The 18,499-nt window shown below is 42.3% G+C and overlaps 1 protein-coding gene across 5 annotated transcripts in view; it reads right to left on the bottom strand.

The window, feature by feature from the left end:
* The window catches only part of GIT2 (GIT ArfGAP 2), a 109,544-nt gene that overhangs the window by 30,983 nt on the left and 60,062 nt on the right, over nucleotides 1-18,499 (bottom strand). For 4 of the 5 annotated variants that reach the window (XM_077295620.1, XM_077295638.1, XM_077295613.1 and 1 more), the window contains exons 9-14: nucleotides 18,147-18,198; nucleotides 18,001-18,073; nucleotides 14,903-15,000; nucleotides 13,972-14,083; nucleotides 12,409-12,551; nucleotides 10,614-10,763 (exon numbers count right to left, since the gene is read on the bottom strand). In XM_077295620.1, coding sequence (XP_077151735.1) covers nucleotides 10,614-10,763; nucleotides 12,409-12,551; nucleotides 13,972-14,083; nucleotides 14,903-15,000; nucleotides 18,001-18,073; nucleotides 18,147-18,198 — 628 coding nt within the window. The remainder of the gene's footprint in view (nucleotides 1-10,613; nucleotides 10,764-12,408; nucleotides 12,552-13,971; nucleotides 14,084-14,902; nucleotides 15,001-18,000; nucleotides 18,074-18,146; nucleotides 18,199-18,499) is intronic. The other variant, XM_077295605.1, reaches the window with a different exon arrangement.

Genomic DNA, 18,499 nt, shown 5'->3' with positions numbered 1-18,499 from the left:
TTACTGCTTGTAGCTTATGTGACTGGCGAAGACGAGCAGTGCTTACAAATTCATTCTAATAGATGTTGTAACTGCTGCACTAAAGTTGCTCAAGATCACTGGAGCGCATTATTAACTCCTGATACCAGCCAGGTTCAGTGCTACTTTGCTTCCGATGGTGCAAAGGTAAAGCGGCATCAACAGTGCACAATTCAGGCCAATGGCACATCAATGCTGTCAATCAAGCAGTTAGCCGTCTTGGCAGAGATGCGCTCCTGAATAGACAATGTGTGCCCAACCCTTTAAAATATAAGGATTTGGCTACCTGGAGTGATCACAACAAGGGAAAGCCTATGGGAAGCTAGAATTCTAGGGGTGATAGTTGTAAGCATTTCACTCTTTGGTCTTATGCACATGGACATCATACAAGTCTGTATAACCTCCAAGGTACACCAAGCCATCACACAGTGTACATAGCTTTCATGGGGTTCCACCATACTCTTCTGTTATTTCCTGGCATCATGTGGAATCTTACTAAATAAAATTGTGTTATATTGCTTTGGATACTGTATTATAACTGAAGAATAGAATGGGGAATAATCAGCAAATAATTTTGGATCCATTAAATTAAAAAAACAAAACAAAAAAACACAAATCTAAAACCATTTTAAAGAGAAAAAAATATACAATAAATAATAAAAAAATAGAGGTGCATTCTATGATTCAATCCCTTCCCAAAGTGTGAAACACGTACATCACATGAAAAGTGATGGTGTGTATGGAGCGGGCTCAGGAGCTAAGCCCACGCCACACGTGGCGATTGCAGACTGTGTACTACAGCCATTTTGGGCACCAGTCATCCTCCATCCAATACAATCGTGGGGTGCTGATGGATTGCCATGGCAGCAGAGGTCTTGCTGAAGGCCCAAATAATTGCTATCTTGGTACTCCAGTGAAACACAGCCATGGGCTGCACTATACAATATATTCACACACCTCACATTTTTGTTAACATTTTATTCTAACTTTTCATGGGACAACACTGAAGATATGACACTTTTATACAATGTTGTCAGTGTACAGCTTGTATAACAGTGTAAATTTGATGTTCCCTCTTAAATAACTCAAGACACAGTCATTAATGTCTAAACCGCTGGCAACAAAAGAGAGTACACCCCTAACTGAAAATTGCCAAATTGTTCCCATAGTGTGAATATTTTGTGTGGCCTCCATTATTTTCAAGCATTGCCTTAACTCTCTTGGGCATGGAGGTCACTAGAGCTTCACAGATCGCCACTGGAATCCTCTTCCACTCCTCCATGACGACATAACAGAGCTGGTGGATGTTAGAGACCTTATGTTCCTCCATATTCTGTTTGAGGATGCCCCACAGATGCCCAAAAGGGTTTTAGATTTGGAGTCATGCTTTGTCAGTCCAGCACCTTTACCCTCAGTTTCTTTAGTAAGGCAGTGGCCATCTTGGAGGTGTGTTTGGGGTGTTATGTTGGAATACTGCCCTGCGGCCCAGTTTCTGATGGGAGGGGATCATCCTCTGATCCAGTATGTCACAGTACATGTTGGCATTCACGATTCCCTCATTCATGGTAGCTCATCACAGGCGGGAGCACTTATGCAGCCCCAAACCACAACACTCCCACCACCATGCTTGACTTGCAGGCAAGACACACTTGTCTTTGTATTCCTCACCTGGTTGCCGCCACACACGCTTGACACCATCTCAACCAAATAAATTTATCTTGGTCTCCAAGCCATGTCCTTAGTCTGTCTTAGCAAACTGTCTGTGGGCTCTATTGTATATCATCTTTACAAGAGGCTTCCTTCTCGGATGACAGGCATGCAGACCAATTTGATAGAGAATGTGGCGTATGGTCCAAACCTGAAAGGCTAGCCGCCCCCCCTTTAACCTCTTTTGAATAGACAACCTCTGGATATGACGCTGAGCACGTGCACTCAACTTCTTTTATCGACCATGATGAGGCCAATTCTGAGTACAACCTGTCTTGTTAAACCTCTATCATCTGCAGCTCAGTTTCAGGGTGCTGGCAATCTTCTTATATCCTAGGCCATCTTTATGCAGAGCAACAATTCTTTTTTTGAGATCCTCAGAGAGTTCTTAAACATGTGGTGCCATGTTTAACTTCCAGTGACCAGTATGAGAGTGTGAGAGCGTTATCACCAAATTTAATACACTTGTTCCTCATTCACACCTCAGACCTTGTAACACTAATGAGTCACAGTCACCCCTTTAACACAATGTCATGTGGGGCTTTACAGAGACATGATCAATCTGCATCTATGTTGGTTGACATGCTTAGTCAAAATACATGTCAGTTACACACAGGTTAAGCCTTCATCCATCTTGCTGAATGAAATGTCTCTACAGTGAGATGTATCAAAGCTTAATATTCACCATATGGTATGGTGCAATTGAATGAAGGCATAAAAGGTGGACGCTATTATTGTATCGGGGCAGAAATGGTGTGCATTACTACTCTATTGTTGCCACTGGGGAGGGGGGCACTACTGTTGTATCTCAGAATAAAAATTGTTATTACTACTGAACAGTGCCATAAAGAAAATTATAATATTGCAAGGGAGCCACAAAAGGGGTTATAAGCATTAAAGGGGTTGTCCGCAGTCAGTCTGTGTAACTGCAGACTTATGAATCCCCCCAGTGCATGCACTGTGTGGATTCGCTGGTTTCAGAATGGGGAATGGAGAATATGAGTTATACATACCCCAGGCCAGGTGGATGCGGCCTCGTTCTCCATACACTTGTATGGAGCTTTAGTCGGGCACGCCTACAGGCTGACTGCATCACTGGATGGGGCACAGCCTCGACCCAATACAAATGTATGGAGAGAGGCTGGGCCCACTGGCCGGGAGTATGTATAACTCATACATACTCTCCGTTACCGTGTCTGAAACCGGCTAATCACTACAGCACACAGTGCATTTGCTGGGGGGATTCATAAGTCTGCAGTCAGACAGAGCAATTGCAGACTTATCAGTTTTGACAACCCCTTTAATGCTGAATGGGGCTAAGGAGGGGGGATTATACTGCGAAAGTGGTCACAAAGGCAGATCACTACTGTAATGTATTTTATTTTTGCTGATTGAAAGTGGGGAGAGTGTTGGAGAAGTGAATAGTCATAGATGTCTGTATGTTACTTTCTGCAGAAACAAACACGGCTGGAAGAATTCATAGCGTTTGTGCCGAATGAAGAAGAAAAGCGAAAATTAATTACTTCACTTGGAGGAGTTACTAGAAAGTCACTGGATTTACCTGTACTCTATACACTTCTAAAATCTATGGCGCTCCTCTGTATAATGTCACTGGTGGTATTATTAATACCCTAACGACCGCCAATACACATTAAGGCTGTGAGCACACGTTGCGTTTCTTTCGCTATAAAAACGCATAAAAACGCATACATATGCATCCCATCAATTATAATGCATTCTGCTTTTTTTGTGCACATGATGCGCTTTTTTCCGCAAGAAAAACGCATAGCGGTTAAAAACGCATCATGTTCATTAATTTTGTGGATTTTTCGCGTTTTTCCCGCTATTTAATGCATTGGGAAGCTCCAGAAAAAAAATGCGCAAAAAACCGCACAAAAAACGCATCAAAAACGCAAAAAAACCCGCATGCAGATTTCTTGCAGAAAATGTCCGATTTTCTTCAGGAATTTTCTGCAAGAAATCCTGACGTGCACATACCCTAAAACAGCGGCCGCTAAGGGTACTTATTCCCTCATCGCTGTTTTAAAAGGGTGATCGGGAAGAAGACTGTAGCGCCCCCCAGAGGTGTAAAATCTTCAGGGGGTAGCCGCGACACCGGAGAACATGATCAGGGCCGGAGTTTTAAGCGACCGGTTACGTGATCATCATTACTCAGTAAATAACGGCAGTCACAAAAAAAAAAATGTGCCGGCTATTTCAATGATTGATATACATGTCAGAGAAGAGAGAAATGATGCCCCCCGAAACCACCCGGTCTCTCTTGATCTGTCCTTTGGCCCAGTGTCACCTTCCTGTAAAAAATGGCATGCGCCGGCTAAAGGTCTGCCGGCCGGTACCCGGCAACAATAGGACATTTTTCCTATTTGTTCCTTTTGATTACTGTGATAGATCCTATCACAGTGATCAAAATAAAAAAAATAGTTTTGCTTTCCATTCTTTGCAGTTGGGCTTAGGGTTAGAGTTGGGGGCTAGGGTTGTGTTAAAGTTATGGTTGAGATTAGGGTTAGAATGGGGGGGGGGGGGGGTGTTCACAAGTAAAAAAACCACAAAAACAATATGACAGCTACTGTTGAGCGCAAGTGCTCGCTACTCGAGTCTGCCTCAGGTGCTCGGTATGCAGGGAGTATTGTGGACCCCCGCATAGTTTTTTGGGGTGTCTAAGAGCCGCGAAACATGCGGAGCGGGGACTCGAGCACCAAATGCAAATTGGAGTAGCGAGCACTTGCGCCCAACACTAATGACGACATATTCAATATGACAACCTAATGTTATCAAACTCTGTGTCGTACCTGTGGGCTCAAAATGCTCACTATACTCATGTATAAAATCCTTGAAGGATGTGGCTTCCAAATTGGGGTCACTTGTGGGGGTTTTTACTGTTTAGGCACATCAGGGGCTCTGCAAACGCAACATGGCGTCCGCTAATTATTCCAGCAAATTTTGTATTTCAAAAGTCAAATGGCGCTCCTTCCCTTCCGAGCTCTGCCATGCGCCCAAACAGTAGATTTACCCCCACAAATGAGGTATGGGAGTATTCAGGAGAAATTGTACAGCAGATTTTGGGGTCCATTTCCTCCTCTTACTCTTGTGAAAATAAAAAGTTTGGGTCCAAATTAATTTTTTTGTGAAAATAATTAAATGTTCATTTTTTTCCTTCCACATTGCTTCAGTTCCTGTGAAGCACCTGAAGGGTTAACTTCTTGAATGTGGCTTTAAGCACCTTCAGAAGTGCAGTTTTTAGAATGGTGTCACTTTTGGGTATTTTCTATCCTATAGACCCCTCAAAGTCACTTCAAATGTGATGTGGCCCCTAAAAAAAAAATGGTTTTGTATATTTTGATTTTGCTGGTCAACTTTTAACCCTTCTAACTTCCTAACAAAAAAAAAAAAATTCTGTTTCCAAAATTGTGCTGATGTAAAGTAGACATTTGGGAAATGTTATTTATTAACTATTTTGTGTGACATTACTCTCTGATGTAAGAGCAAAAAAGTTAAAAGTTTGACAATTGTGAAATTTTCGCCACATTTAGGTTCTCACACAAATAAACAAGTCATATAGAATAAATTTTACCACTATCAAAGTACAATATGTCATGATAAAAATCTCAGAATCAGTGGGATAATCTCAAAATCAGTGGGATAATCTCAGAATCAGCGGGATACTTTGAAGCTTTCCAGAGTAATAACCTCAAACGGACAGAGGTCAGAATTGTATAATTTGGCTTGGTCATTAAGGGGCTAATGTGCTGTGGTTTTTAATAATGACCAGTATGGTGGTATTTTTGGTTACTATGTGGTCAGGTCATGATGTGGCCGTGTTATTGGTATATTGGTCTTAATACAGTGCATTGTTCAGTAACACTATGCTGATGATACATGGTCATTGTGTGGCAAACTGGCAATATTTCACCTCTTTATGTGGCTTACTACTGGTATATTAGTTATCAGACCTGTTCAGTAACAGTATGGGTGAAACGTTTCAGTGGTGACAGTATGACTATGATTTAGATGTAATACTTAGAAAATTACGGTATCTTATTATCTGTAGTTTTTTTAAATGGAGCGGGGGAAAGTGACCAACATGCTGGTGGGGGCAAGTCTAAATTTTCCCTCTCAACCCATAGGACTTAAAGTGGTTATCCGGTCAAAATCGAGTAGGGATTTGCAGGTTTCTGAGCCTGGAGCTGAGGATATGTATGAGTAAGGCTACGTTCACATTTGCGTTGTGCGCCGCAGCGTCGGCGCCGCAGCGCACAACGCAAACAAAAACGCGGTAAAACGCACGCTAAAACGCTGCGTTTTGCGCCGCATGCGTCCTTTTTGGCTGAAAGTTGGACGCAAAAAAAATGCAACTTGAAGCGTTTCTTGCGTCCAACGCTTGCGGCCATGCGGCGCAAAACGCAGCACAACGCATGTCCATGCGCCCCCATGTTAAATATAGGGGCGCATGACGCATGCGGCGCCGCTGCGGCGCCCGACGCTGCGGCGCTGACCGCAAATGTGAACGTAGCCTTATACATACTCCCGTCCAGTGGGCGTGACGTCGCTCCATACACTTGTGTTGAGCAAGGCCAGGCCCTGTAGTGGGTCATGCCCACTGGGCAGCCGCTTTGCTCTATACAAGTGTATGGAGCGACATCACGAACACTGGACGGGAGTACAGTACAGACCAAAAGTTTGGACACACCTTCTCATTTAAAGATTTTTCTGTATTTTCATGACTCTGAAAATTGTACATTCACACTGAAGGCATCAAAACTATGAATTAACACATGTGGAATTATATACTTAACAAAAAAGTGTGAAACAACTGAAATTATGTCTTATATTCTAGGTTCAAAGTAGCGACATTTTGCTTTGATGACTGCTTTGCACACTCTTGGCATTCTCTTGATGAGCTTCAAGAGGTAGTCACCGGGAATGATCTTCCAACAATCTTGAAGGAGTTCCAGAGATGATTAGCACTTGTTGGCCCTTTTGCCTTCACTCTGCGGTCCAGCTCACCCCAAACCATCTCGATTGGTTTCAGGTCTGGTGACTGTGGAGGCCAGGTCATCTGGCGTAGCACCCCATCACTCTCCTTCTTGGTAGCCCTTACACAGCCTGGACGTGTGTTTGGGGTCATTGTCATGTTGAAAAATAAATGATGGTCCAACTAAAAATAAATGATGGTCCAACTAAACGCAAACTGGATGGAAAAGCATGCCGCTGCAAGATGCTGTGGTAGCCATGATGGTTCATTATGCCTTCAATTTTGAATAAATCCCCAACAGTGTCACCAGCAAAGCACCCCCACACCATCACACCTCCTCCTCCATGCTTCACGGTGGGAACCAGGCATGTAGAGTCCATCCGTTAACCTTTTCTGCATCGCACAAAGACACGGTGGTTGGAACCAAAGATCTCAAATTTGGACTCATCAGACCAAAGCACAGATTTCCACTGGTCTAATGTCCATTCCTTGTGTTCTTTAGCCCAAACAAGTCTCTTCTGCTTGTTGCCTGTCCTTAGCAGTGGTGTCCTAGCAGCTATTTTACCATGAAGGCCTGCTGCACAAAGTCTCCTCTTAACAGTTGTTGTAGAGATGTGTCTGCTGCTAGAACGCTGTGTGGCATTGACCTGGTCTGAGCTGCTGTTAACCTGCGATTTCTGAGGCTGGTGACTCGGATAAACTTATCCTCAGAAGCAGAGGTGACTCTTGGTCTTCCTTTCCTGGGGCAGTCCTCATGTGAGCCAGTTTCTTTGTAGCGCTTGATGGTTTTTGCCACTGCACTTGTGTATACTTTCAAAGTTTGCCCAATTTTTTTCTGACCTTCATATCTTAAAGTAATGATGGCCTCTCATTTTTCTTTACTTAGCTGCTTTTTTCTTGCCATAATACAAATTCTAACAGTCTATTCAGTAGGACTATCAGCTGTGTAACCACCAGACTTCTGCACAACACAACTGATGGTCCCAACACCATTTATAAGGCAAGAAATCCCACTTATTAAACCTGACAGGGCACACCTGTGAAGTGAAAACCATTCCCGGTGACTACCTCTTGAAGCTCATCAAGAGAATGCCAAGAGTGTGCAAAGCAGTCATCAAAGCAAAAGGTGGCTATTTTGAAGAACCTAGAATATAAGACATAATTTCAGTTGTTTCACACTTTTTTGTTAAGTATATAATTCCACATGTGTCAATTCATAGTTTTGATGCCTTCAGTGTGAATGTACAATTTTCAGAGTCATGAAAATACAGAAAAATCTTTAAATGAGAAGGTGTGTCCAAACTTTTGCCTGTACTATATGTATAACTCAAACATACCCATAGTTTGATATTTCTACTTCTCTCAGGCTTTTTTGTGTGTGGTTGGACCATTATTAAGTGGTCCTTCATAAAAGCATATCTAATAAATAGTATGGCTGGTATTCATCAAGGCTGGCATTGGCACATCGGTCTTAATGAGGGTGTGTGTTGGAGTGAGATGTGGCCTGCAGCTCGACACAAGTCAGGGACTCGGGTAATATTTGTGGCATATGGCTGCAGCAGCTCGTCATAACTTAGTTGAGCAGGCGTTGCTAAGCCGTGTTCCGCCCTAGCTACACCCATTTTTGGGCAAAGCTTAGATGAAAACACCAAAAGTCAAACATTTTTTGTACAACTCCGTGCAGCACAAAGGTTTGGAGACTTTTCTAAGCATTATACGCCATATTTCTGGCATAATCGCTTTGATGAATAGTTGGCTTTGTTTTATTGAGGTGCATTTTTGCAGTAATATTTTTGACTAGATGGTGGCCCGATTCTAACGCATCGGGTATTCTAGAATATGCATGTCCACGTAGTATATTGCCCAGCCACGTAGTATATTGCCCAGCCACGTAGTATATTGCCCAGCCACGTAGTATATTGCCCAGACACGTAGTATATTGCCCAGTTACGTAGTATATTGCCCAGCCACGTAGTATATTGCCCAGCCACGTAGTATATTGCCCAGCGACGTAGTATATTGCCCAGCGACGTAGTATATTGCCCAGCGACGTAGTATATTGCCCAGCGACGTAGTATATTGCCCAGCGACGTAGTATATTGCCCAGCGAAGTAGTATATTGCCCAGTGACGTAGTATATTGCCCAGCCACGTAGTATATTGCCCAGCCACGTAGTATACAGCACAGAGCCACGTAGTATATTGCCCAGCGACGTAGTATATTGCCCAGCGAAGTAGTATATTGCCCAGCGACGTAGTATATTGCCCAGCGACGTAGTATATTGCCCAGTGACGTAGTATATTGCCCAGCGAAGTAGTATATTGCCCAGTGACGTAGTATATTGCCCAGCCACGTAGTATATTGCCCAGCCACGTAGTATATTGCCCAGCGAAGTAGTATATTGCCCAGTGACGTAGTATATTGCCCAGCGACGTAGGATATTGCCCAGCCACGTAGTATATTGCCCAGCCACGTAGTATATTGCCCAGTGACATAGTATACAGCACAGAGCCACGTAGTATATTGCCCAGTGACGTAGTATACAGCACAGAGCCAGGTAGTATATTGCCCAGCCACATAATATATTGGGCAGTCACGTAGTATATTGCCCAGCTACGTAGTATATTGCCCAGCCACGTATGTAACCGGTTAAAAAAATAAAAAATAATCATATACTCACCGTCCGCAGGCGCATTGTAGTTCTGTCGCCTGTGTGGGGTGCAGGCGGCTGCTTCCGGTCCCAGGGTGTGATGACGTCGCTGTCACGGGACCGTGACGTCATGGCAGGTCCTTTTCGAGCAGGACCTGTGATGACGTTGCGGTCACATGACCGTGTCGTGGTCACATGACCGTGATGTCACGGCAGGTCCTGCTCGCGCAGGACTTGTGGTGACGTCGCGGTCACATGACCGTGACGTCATGGCAGGTCCTTCTCCCAGACCATCCTTGCCACCGGAACGTGCCGCTTGCATGGACCGGCCGGAGCATCGCGAGGAGCAGGAAAGGCTGCGGAAGGTGAGTATCTAATGATTTTTTATTTTTTTTTTTAAATTATTTTTAACATTAGATGTTTTTACTATTGACGCTGCATAGGCTGCGTCAATAGTAAAAACTTGGTCACAGAGGGTTAATAGCGGCGGGAACGGAGTGCGTTACCTGCGGCATAACGCGGTCCGTTACCGCCGGCATTAACCCTGTGCGAGCGGTGACCGGAGGGGTGTATGCGGGCGCCGGGCACTGAGTGCGGGGAGTAAGGAGCGGCCATTTTCTTCCGGACTGTGCATGTCGCTGATTGGTCGTGTAAATGGTTGTGGGCGTGTTGCCACGACCAATCAGCGACTTGGATTTCCATGACAGACAGAGGCCGCGACCAATGAATATCCATCACAGACAGACAGACAGACGGAAGTGACCCTTAGACAATTATATAGTAGATTACTGTGAATACCTTCGCTAATTGTCTCTAGTTGTTGGTGATTTCTGGGGAATTTTTAATATAAAGGACTAGATTCCATTTTTTATGTATTTGTCATACCAAGCAGATCACTCCACTCTTCCAATAGGAGGACACATGAACGCTCAGCAAAGTGCACATGCAACCCCTCTACTTTGTATGCAATCTTGCAGCCAATGTACTTGCTTCGGTCAGACTTTCAGTGTAAGCCCCTATTTCTAGAGAGCCATTCAGAACATCTACTGCTTTCAGCTAATGGTGGCCAGAAAACAAATCCAAATTAAGACGACAGTAATACGTTCTCCTCTTACTACAGGAACTAGTGTTAATGGAAAGAGATGGTGCGGTGCGCATGCAATGGAAACATAGTTAAGTAGTGTCGGAGAGAATAAAATCTGCGAGACATTGGTATGTAGGAGTGTGATATAATAAACTCGTTACCTTTTTTTGCATTATCCGAAGCTCATCACTGAGATTGCTATTAACTTTCATTAACTGTTGAATTTTTGCTTCTGATGCAGTCAGGGCATTCTTAACCTCCAGAAACTCTTGTACCGTAAATGTCCCATCAGATAACTCCGATTCCAAACTCTGGAAACAAGATGCACATATATGTAACTATGTAACTAATAAAAGCCAAGAGCTTATTTAAAAAAAAAAATTGTGGAGAATAAAGTGAACAAAATCACCCAATACAAAACATGTCACATTATTAGACAGATCGCTTAAGACTTGATGGAGCTGGTGTTTTTACTTTGAAAATTGAAGTCAGAATGGCTGTATAATGCGTTATGAAAGTTTCCACCAACCTAGTCCGATCGGCATCTCCTCAATGTCCTCCCTGCTGCAGAGATCTCACACTGCTCAGCATAAGCTTCAGCTGTCAATCACGCTGCTTGGTTGGAGACTGAATACACTTGGATTCTTATGCCATTTTATTGATAGACTCAAAATGCTCATGGGAACTACAATACCCAGAGAGATTAGCAAAATTAGGATTATTTAGTCCAGAAAAAAGACGACTGAGGGGCGATCTAGTAACCATGTATATAAGGGGACAATACAAATATCTCTGCGAGGATCTGTTTATACCAAGGAAGGTGACGGGCACAAGGGGGCATTCTCTGCATCTGGAGGAGAGAAGGTTTTTCCACCAACATAGAAGAGGATTTTTTACTGTTAGGGCAGTGAGAATCTGGAATTGCTTGCCTGAGGAGGTGGTGATGGCGAACTCAGTCGAGGGGTTCAAGAGAGGCCTGGATGTCTTCCTGGAGCGTAACAATATTGTATCATACAGTTATTAGCATCTTTAGAAGGACCTAGATCTGGGGATTTATTCTGACGGAATATAGGCTGAACTGGATGGACAAATGTCTTTTCTGGGCCTTGCTAACTATGTAACTATATTTGGATTGTACAGCCATTCTGATGTTCATTTACATAATTAATAAGTACACCAGCTTCATCGGGTCTAGTAGATCTATTTAAAAATGTATACAGTCTGTACTGTGACATCTGGCAACAGATCCGCTATATGAAAAGGTAGATCATCTCCTGGCTTTGCAGCTGAGGAAGACAAAGGGTAACAAATCCCATCCGAGATTCTCTAGACCTTCTTTTTAACTAGCACCCAACTGCTCACAATTTCTTTGCCGAAAAGTCACAATTTAGAAACCTGAAAATTAAATGTAGCTGACAAATGTATTAATAACATTCTGCAAATTAATCTAACAGATCTATACACTAAATACGTATTATTTTAAGAGCTATTTATCATCGATCCGAAAGACAGGTGAAGACTGAATGTTCAAGTCCGGGTCTAACCAGTGGGTCACAAATAATCACTAGTGGGTCACCAAATAATCATTAGACCGGGTGTCCAGGGTTTCCAGCCCCTGCTCACATATTTTCCATGGTAAGGAGTTTGCATGGAGTGAAGTTTCCGCTTCTGTAGATTTTAAGCAGAGAAGGAACAAAAGGAGCCCAAATTAAGTTATCCACGGGTGGAGATTATACGTATACTATGTGCCAATAAAAACGTGTGTTTATTCATATATGGCTTTATTGGGAAAACCATGTAATAGGTTACCAGAACTCTGCAAAACAAAACAACTAAGCAAAACCCATCAGCAACTCAGACCTTTCTGTTGTAACAATTTGGTGCAATCTATAACAGTAGTTATTATATAATTCTACACTATTACATTTCAAATGCACATATACAATACAGACATACCTTTTCCCTAAAAGAATTGGCTGGAACATTCTCCAAATCTGTTTCTTCATCAGATGCGACGCTATCGTAGTCAGGCTGGTCGTTATCTTGGCTTTCGATGCTATGCTGATTGCTTATACTTTTTAAGACCAATTCAACATTATCTAGAATTGAAAATATATAATGTAATACGGGAAACAAAGAGAAGAAATGACCTGCTACAAGGGCTCGGAAAGCTGTTGGGAGAACTAGTAGGTAAATGTAGTTCTTGCAGGAGCGCCATAGCCCCATCAGCTCATTCTGGTGAGTGCTGAGGTCAAACCCCCAATTATACCATATCGAGGACCTAACCTAAGGAAAGGTCTTGGAAAACTCCTTGTCTCTGTGTTAGAATAATAATAATAATAATAATAATAATAATAATATTATTAATAATAATATCCCAATTAAATACATTTACATTTAAGTTTAAGGGGTACTAATACTTTTTCAAGGCACTGTATTTGGCATATATTGGCTGTGTTCCTCCACCTCTGGCTTCCTACTGTAGGTGTTCAACATGCAACACACAACCCTGACTCAGATAGGAATTGTATTACTGAATTCAGGATTGGGGAGCGCTCACATGATGAAAAGGCAGAATGCTGAGTGTGGAATGGAACATTACAATTGTTTTTTATTCTCCTGCAGATATTTCAGTATAGACTGCCCAGAGTCTTTACCGCAAATCGATCAAAGAGGGAGGATAAGAAAAACAACCCGTCTCCCAAGCTCCCACAGACAATAGAGGACTGAATGATACAATATTCCTAATGCAATCAATACGAGTCGCAATTTGAGCCTCACAGTGCATCTCTTATTGACTTACTTTACATTACACAGTCAATTCTGTGCAATCTACAGGAATCTAGGAGAAAGAGCACAAACTCAGTTTTCTCTCCATTATGTCAGCGCCGAACAGTCTGTGCTGCAATATCTGCAGAAGACGGGGGCAAAAATAATTACATTATGAAATCATTCAACATGGCGACCGCTGCTGGAAGTTTTGGTATTTATTTATTAATTTTTTTTAAAGAAAGAAATATTAACAGAACCAAAAGAAAGGGCCAACCTACCTGCTAGAATAAGTTAATATGTAGGCGCACAGATACACTGTAGTGACTAACAGACAAATATATTCTAAAATAAAAACATTGGGTGGAATCACTGAAGTAAATAAATAGTAACAAATAAAAAATATAGGATACTTAGTTGACTTGATATATATATATATATATATGGAAAACCGTCCAACTGACGCATGGTGTCCCAATCAGGACAGTCTCTATTCTAGTAACTCACCTCGCTATATGCTAACTGGGCACAAAATAGACAGGGACAGAGCAGGACCGGCTCCTGACTACATTTTACACCTGTCCGCAAAAATCTAATAGGTACGCGTTTGTAAGAGTTCTGTAGTTAAAAAGTGAGATTAGTTTCCCTAGCTGCAGCGCTTGCCTGACTGTGTTCTCACTCTCATTCAATGCAATATTCGGTTTTCAGAATAAAACACAACATATTCAAGAATACGGTTTAAAGGATTACCTTTAGGTGCAACCACTGAATTTCCCTGTTGCCGTCTTTTGGCGTCACTTAAAATATCTATAACCAGAGTGGCAAATTCATGGGCATTGAAACGGGCCAACTTCTGCCTTCCCTAAAAAAAAAAAGTATCAGTCCGATAGTGGTAAGAGACACAATAATGATCAGGAATGTGTGTTAAAAAGTATAAAACTGCAGCTTATCAACAAGAAGTGAATATGTAAGTAAATGTAAAATTACAATGTGACATACAAAAACATTAACATAAAACAGTGTACAGTCGCTTGCTTATATAATATGTTCAAATTTTAAAAGGCTTTGTCCACTACTCAGAACACCCCTTCTCAATTCCTATGTTTTCCTCTTGTAAAACAGCAACACCTACATTCGCCTCTGTTGCTGGCCCTGTCCCAGCTGTGCCGGCCCTGTCCCCGCTGTGCCGGCCCTGTCCCCGCTGTGCCGGCACTGTCCCCGCTGTGCCGGCACTGTCCCCGCTGTGCCGGCACTGTCCCCGCTGTGCCGGCACTGTCCCCGCTGTGCCGGCACTGTCCCCGCTGTGCCGGCACTGTCCCCGCTGTGTCGGCACTGTCCCCGCTGTGTCGGCACTGTTCCAGTTGTGCCGGCACTGTTCCAGCTGTGTCGGCACTGGCTCTCCCGGGCCTCATGTGACATTGTTATGTTACACAATTCCTGAGGCTAATTCACTTTACCCTCCTTCGGACAAATCAAATACATCAGGAACAGCAGCTCTTGCTTCTTCAGGATTTATGTTATTTGCCCGAAGGAGGAGAGAGTAATGTGGTCGTTGATTGGGAGGGGGGAAACCAGGGATTGAAAAGGAGTTGTCTGAGTACTGGACAACCCCTTTAATCATGAGAAACGATAATTGATAGAAAATATTTCAGACAAACCTAAGACATATAACTTAAGTTACCTGGTTACGTGTTGAGGAATATTCGGGATTCACAGGAAGGAAAGGTACTACAGTGGTCTCCGTGACAAGTGTGCTATGGTTCTGAGTAGCCAGCCAAACTGTAAGCAGAATTAGACACATTTCAAGAGCTATAGGCAGAATTTGCCAAATGTTATTTTCAAATTTACACCATCAAAATAAAAAGTGTCATTTCTTTTCCTCTAAAACGTAGCCAGAGAGGAGACTTATTTTGCCTGAACACAAGCCAACAAGGCAGCATGACTATAGGGCTGGTTGTGGTGTTTCAGAGAGAACATACTTTAAAAAGCAGATGGGAAGAAGCCACCTAGGACCAGCCTACGAATAGCCAACCAAGATGCATAGTCCCTGGTCGGCTTCTCAAAGTGTTTCTCCTCTGAAACACCACAACATTTTAGAATAAACATTTACGACTGCAATCTCACAGCCAGTGCAGCCTACGGTTCAGGTACCAAGAATCTTTTATTGTGTACCCTCAGCTGATCCCATCTCACAGGAATAGGTCATAGCACACCACAGGCCTATAGGCAGCATGAATAAGAGAACGTCGCTGTTACTGCAGCCATGTATGGTATATTACACTCCGTAACACTGAGGCATTGAAAAAAATATAAACACTTTAAACACCAGCTGGGGATCATGCAACTAGGATTAGACAGATACAGGTATCTTCCAATATGTCCATGGCTACCACAGCGATTCAGAATGAAATATACAAGACTGCAACATTGGTCCCAGTCTCGATTTATGATGCAGTGGGTTGGCCAGTATGAATATGCTGAAAAGTTCAATTTAAGGCAATCTGACTTATGTAAATTTACTTATACATCTGAATTAAATTTGGATCAACAATGTATATAACATAATTAAAGGCCCTGATAAATGATTTTTCCTCAGCTTTAATAGGTATTGTCAAGTTATTAAATTACTTTATTTAGGCAGCATTTAAAAAAATTTGCAATTGACTTGCTTTTTCTATCCGCTGTCGATCAGCTGCAATGAGAACTTTTATCTATCAAGTGTGTAGCTGGTTACCATGGAGCTCGGCTACTAGTATCTGCCCAGACCCTGGTAAAGTGAGCAGTTGCTACATTCCAGGAGCGGTGTTAATTCCTACTATACCATCCACTACCCTCTTGCCATTGATTTCTATATATCAGTTAGCTGCTCACCTCCCAACCCCCTCAGCTCAGGGCTCTAATCAGTCCCACGATGACAATCCCCAGCATCAAATCGGCAGCTTACACAGCAGTTCTATTTAGGGCTCTCACTTTCCTAGCCACCTACTTGTTCAAAGTCCCCGTTATCTCTATTTGTAAATATAGAGAGTCAGTATGATATGTAGTTCATAGCTATATATGAACTACAGATGGTACTTAAAGGTTAACAAGAATGGTGCTTTATAGTGTATTGTGAGCTTTAGTCCATTATTCTCAATGCCTTTGGAAATGGGCATTTTAGCTATGGGCTGGTTCTTTCCAGTATGAACATACTACCCTGGACAGCACTGTCACTATCGCCGCTCTATCGCTGTTTTATTGAAACACAAACTTCAGCTGCACCTTGCTCTCTTTTTCTTTCTACTGTGTTAATGTCAGAGAAGCAAGGACTTCAAGTTAATGGAAGATTAAAAGGATGCCCATTTCCCTTAAGGACACCTGCTGCCAAAACACATATTTGAAAAGGTCAATTTAAAAAAAATCCAAAAAAGTAATTAATGATCAAAATGTAAAAGCGTACTTTTGCAGTTAATGTTACATTCATAAACCAATGACAGTAGTAAAAAAAAACTGAAATACCACTACACACAAAAGTCATAGAACATTTCTAAATAAACTCAAGAGGGTCTTATAAAAAAAAAAAAAAAAAGACAAATATTCCAATAATATATAAAATCATTCGCAAGTACAAACCAGGGCTGTGGAGTTGGAGTAGTGGAGCTGGTGTCCATTTTGGTGGAGTCGGAATAAAATGGACCGACCCTTAAAAATATAATAAATTGGGTCCAGTAGTACAATGCAGGATGTGCTGTAAATGTTTGTAAGGATTTGGGAAAGTTATGAAATGTCCTATAAATGTCTGTTCTGTTCCTGAGCTAAGGATCTCGGCTTTTAGCGGAGATGAATCTGTGCTGCACTTTATGCACATGCTCAGTAGTGACCAGTGCTGTGGGGCCGGAGTTGGAGATTTGGCTTATCGACTCCACAGCACTGGTGTAAACGGTAGCGAGGCTACATAGGCGAGATGGTACAAGCCAAAACAAATGCAGAAGAAAGATGCATGTGCATCAGTATGCATATACATACTTTCAGTATAATGATAGATAATTCAAACAAATATTACATCTATATACAACAGCAAGATACCATTATGTATGGATAGCAATAAGGGGGCCCAAGGTACAGTACACAGTATCCAAAAGGCCACATATCTAATTCCCTTCCTCTAGCGCACATAATGCACAATTTATAATTAGTTCCCAAAGAAGCTATTAAAATTTAATTAATGAAGACCCAAACAACAAGTATACATATACAGTATGTCTATTTGGGGGCAGGATAGAAATAATTACATAGATGAGCAGCAGAATCGGAGGATAGCCGTTCTTCCTCTGACAGCAGAGGGAGCACAGCACCCTTGTCCACCCTGTGTGGTGAGGATGGCACAACCATGTATGCTGCCTCACTGCACACACAGCCTGCTAGAAACATAGCAGAGATTCTACTGAGCACGTGCAACCTGTCAGAAAAGAACTACAGGACATATCCATAGGCAACCAGATATGCAAATGCTCTAACAAGCAGATTTTCAGGCGTGAGCTCTGCAGCAGTGAGCACTTTTGGAACTTGATCGCATTTGACAAGTTTATTTTTTATTTTAGAACTTTACACACGTGAACTAGGATGGATATAGTGCGAATAACCCTTTAAGCTCCCCAAAACACCAGAAGGAGAAATAGCTGAATATCAGTATGTCCTACTACATCACAGAGATCTGCTTTGTCAATGTGGTCAACGCGTTCACTGCCACTGTTGTGCATGGAAATTATTATACTACACGGTCGTTTCAATATCATTTACCTGCATCAGTTTCTCGTCTGTCAACTTCATCATAAACATCCATTGCCAATTCTTCAAATAAGTGATTGCTTAACTGCAAAGACAATGTGTTAGAAATGCCTCATGTACAACCCTATCTAGCACCAATTACCACTATTGATACTCACAGACTGAAGTTTTTTCTTTGCAGCCTTGGCCAGTTCTGATAAGTCTAGACTGCTGAAAACAATAAAAGGAGCTGCAGTGAGTAATTAAAAGACAGGTATCATGTGTATAAATTGGAGAATATAGTTAAAATCTTCTCATATACCTCATATACCATACAAGCATTGGGAAGAGGTCATTGGTAAAGTTTGTGACATATCAAAAGTTTTGATCACTCCTGGTCCGAATGCTAAGATACCCACCCATGACATGCTGAGACAGGGTTAGCTTAAAACCGGTTGATATATTTGCTATTAAAAAGAAACCTGTTGCTAACAGGGCAGTGGAGTCGGAGTCCATTTTGGTGCAGTCAGTA

This window comes from Ranitomeya variabilis, chromosome 1, assembly GCF_051348905.1.
Source record: "Ranitomeya variabilis isolate aRanVar5 chromosome 1, aRanVar5.hap1, whole genome shotgun sequence".
NCBI lineage: Eukaryota > Metazoa > Chordata > Amphibia > Anura > Dendrobatidae > Ranitomeya > Ranitomeya variabilis.
The sequence above is the reverse complement of the archived record's forward strand: the minus strand, read 5'-3'. Positions and strand labels throughout refer to the sequence as shown.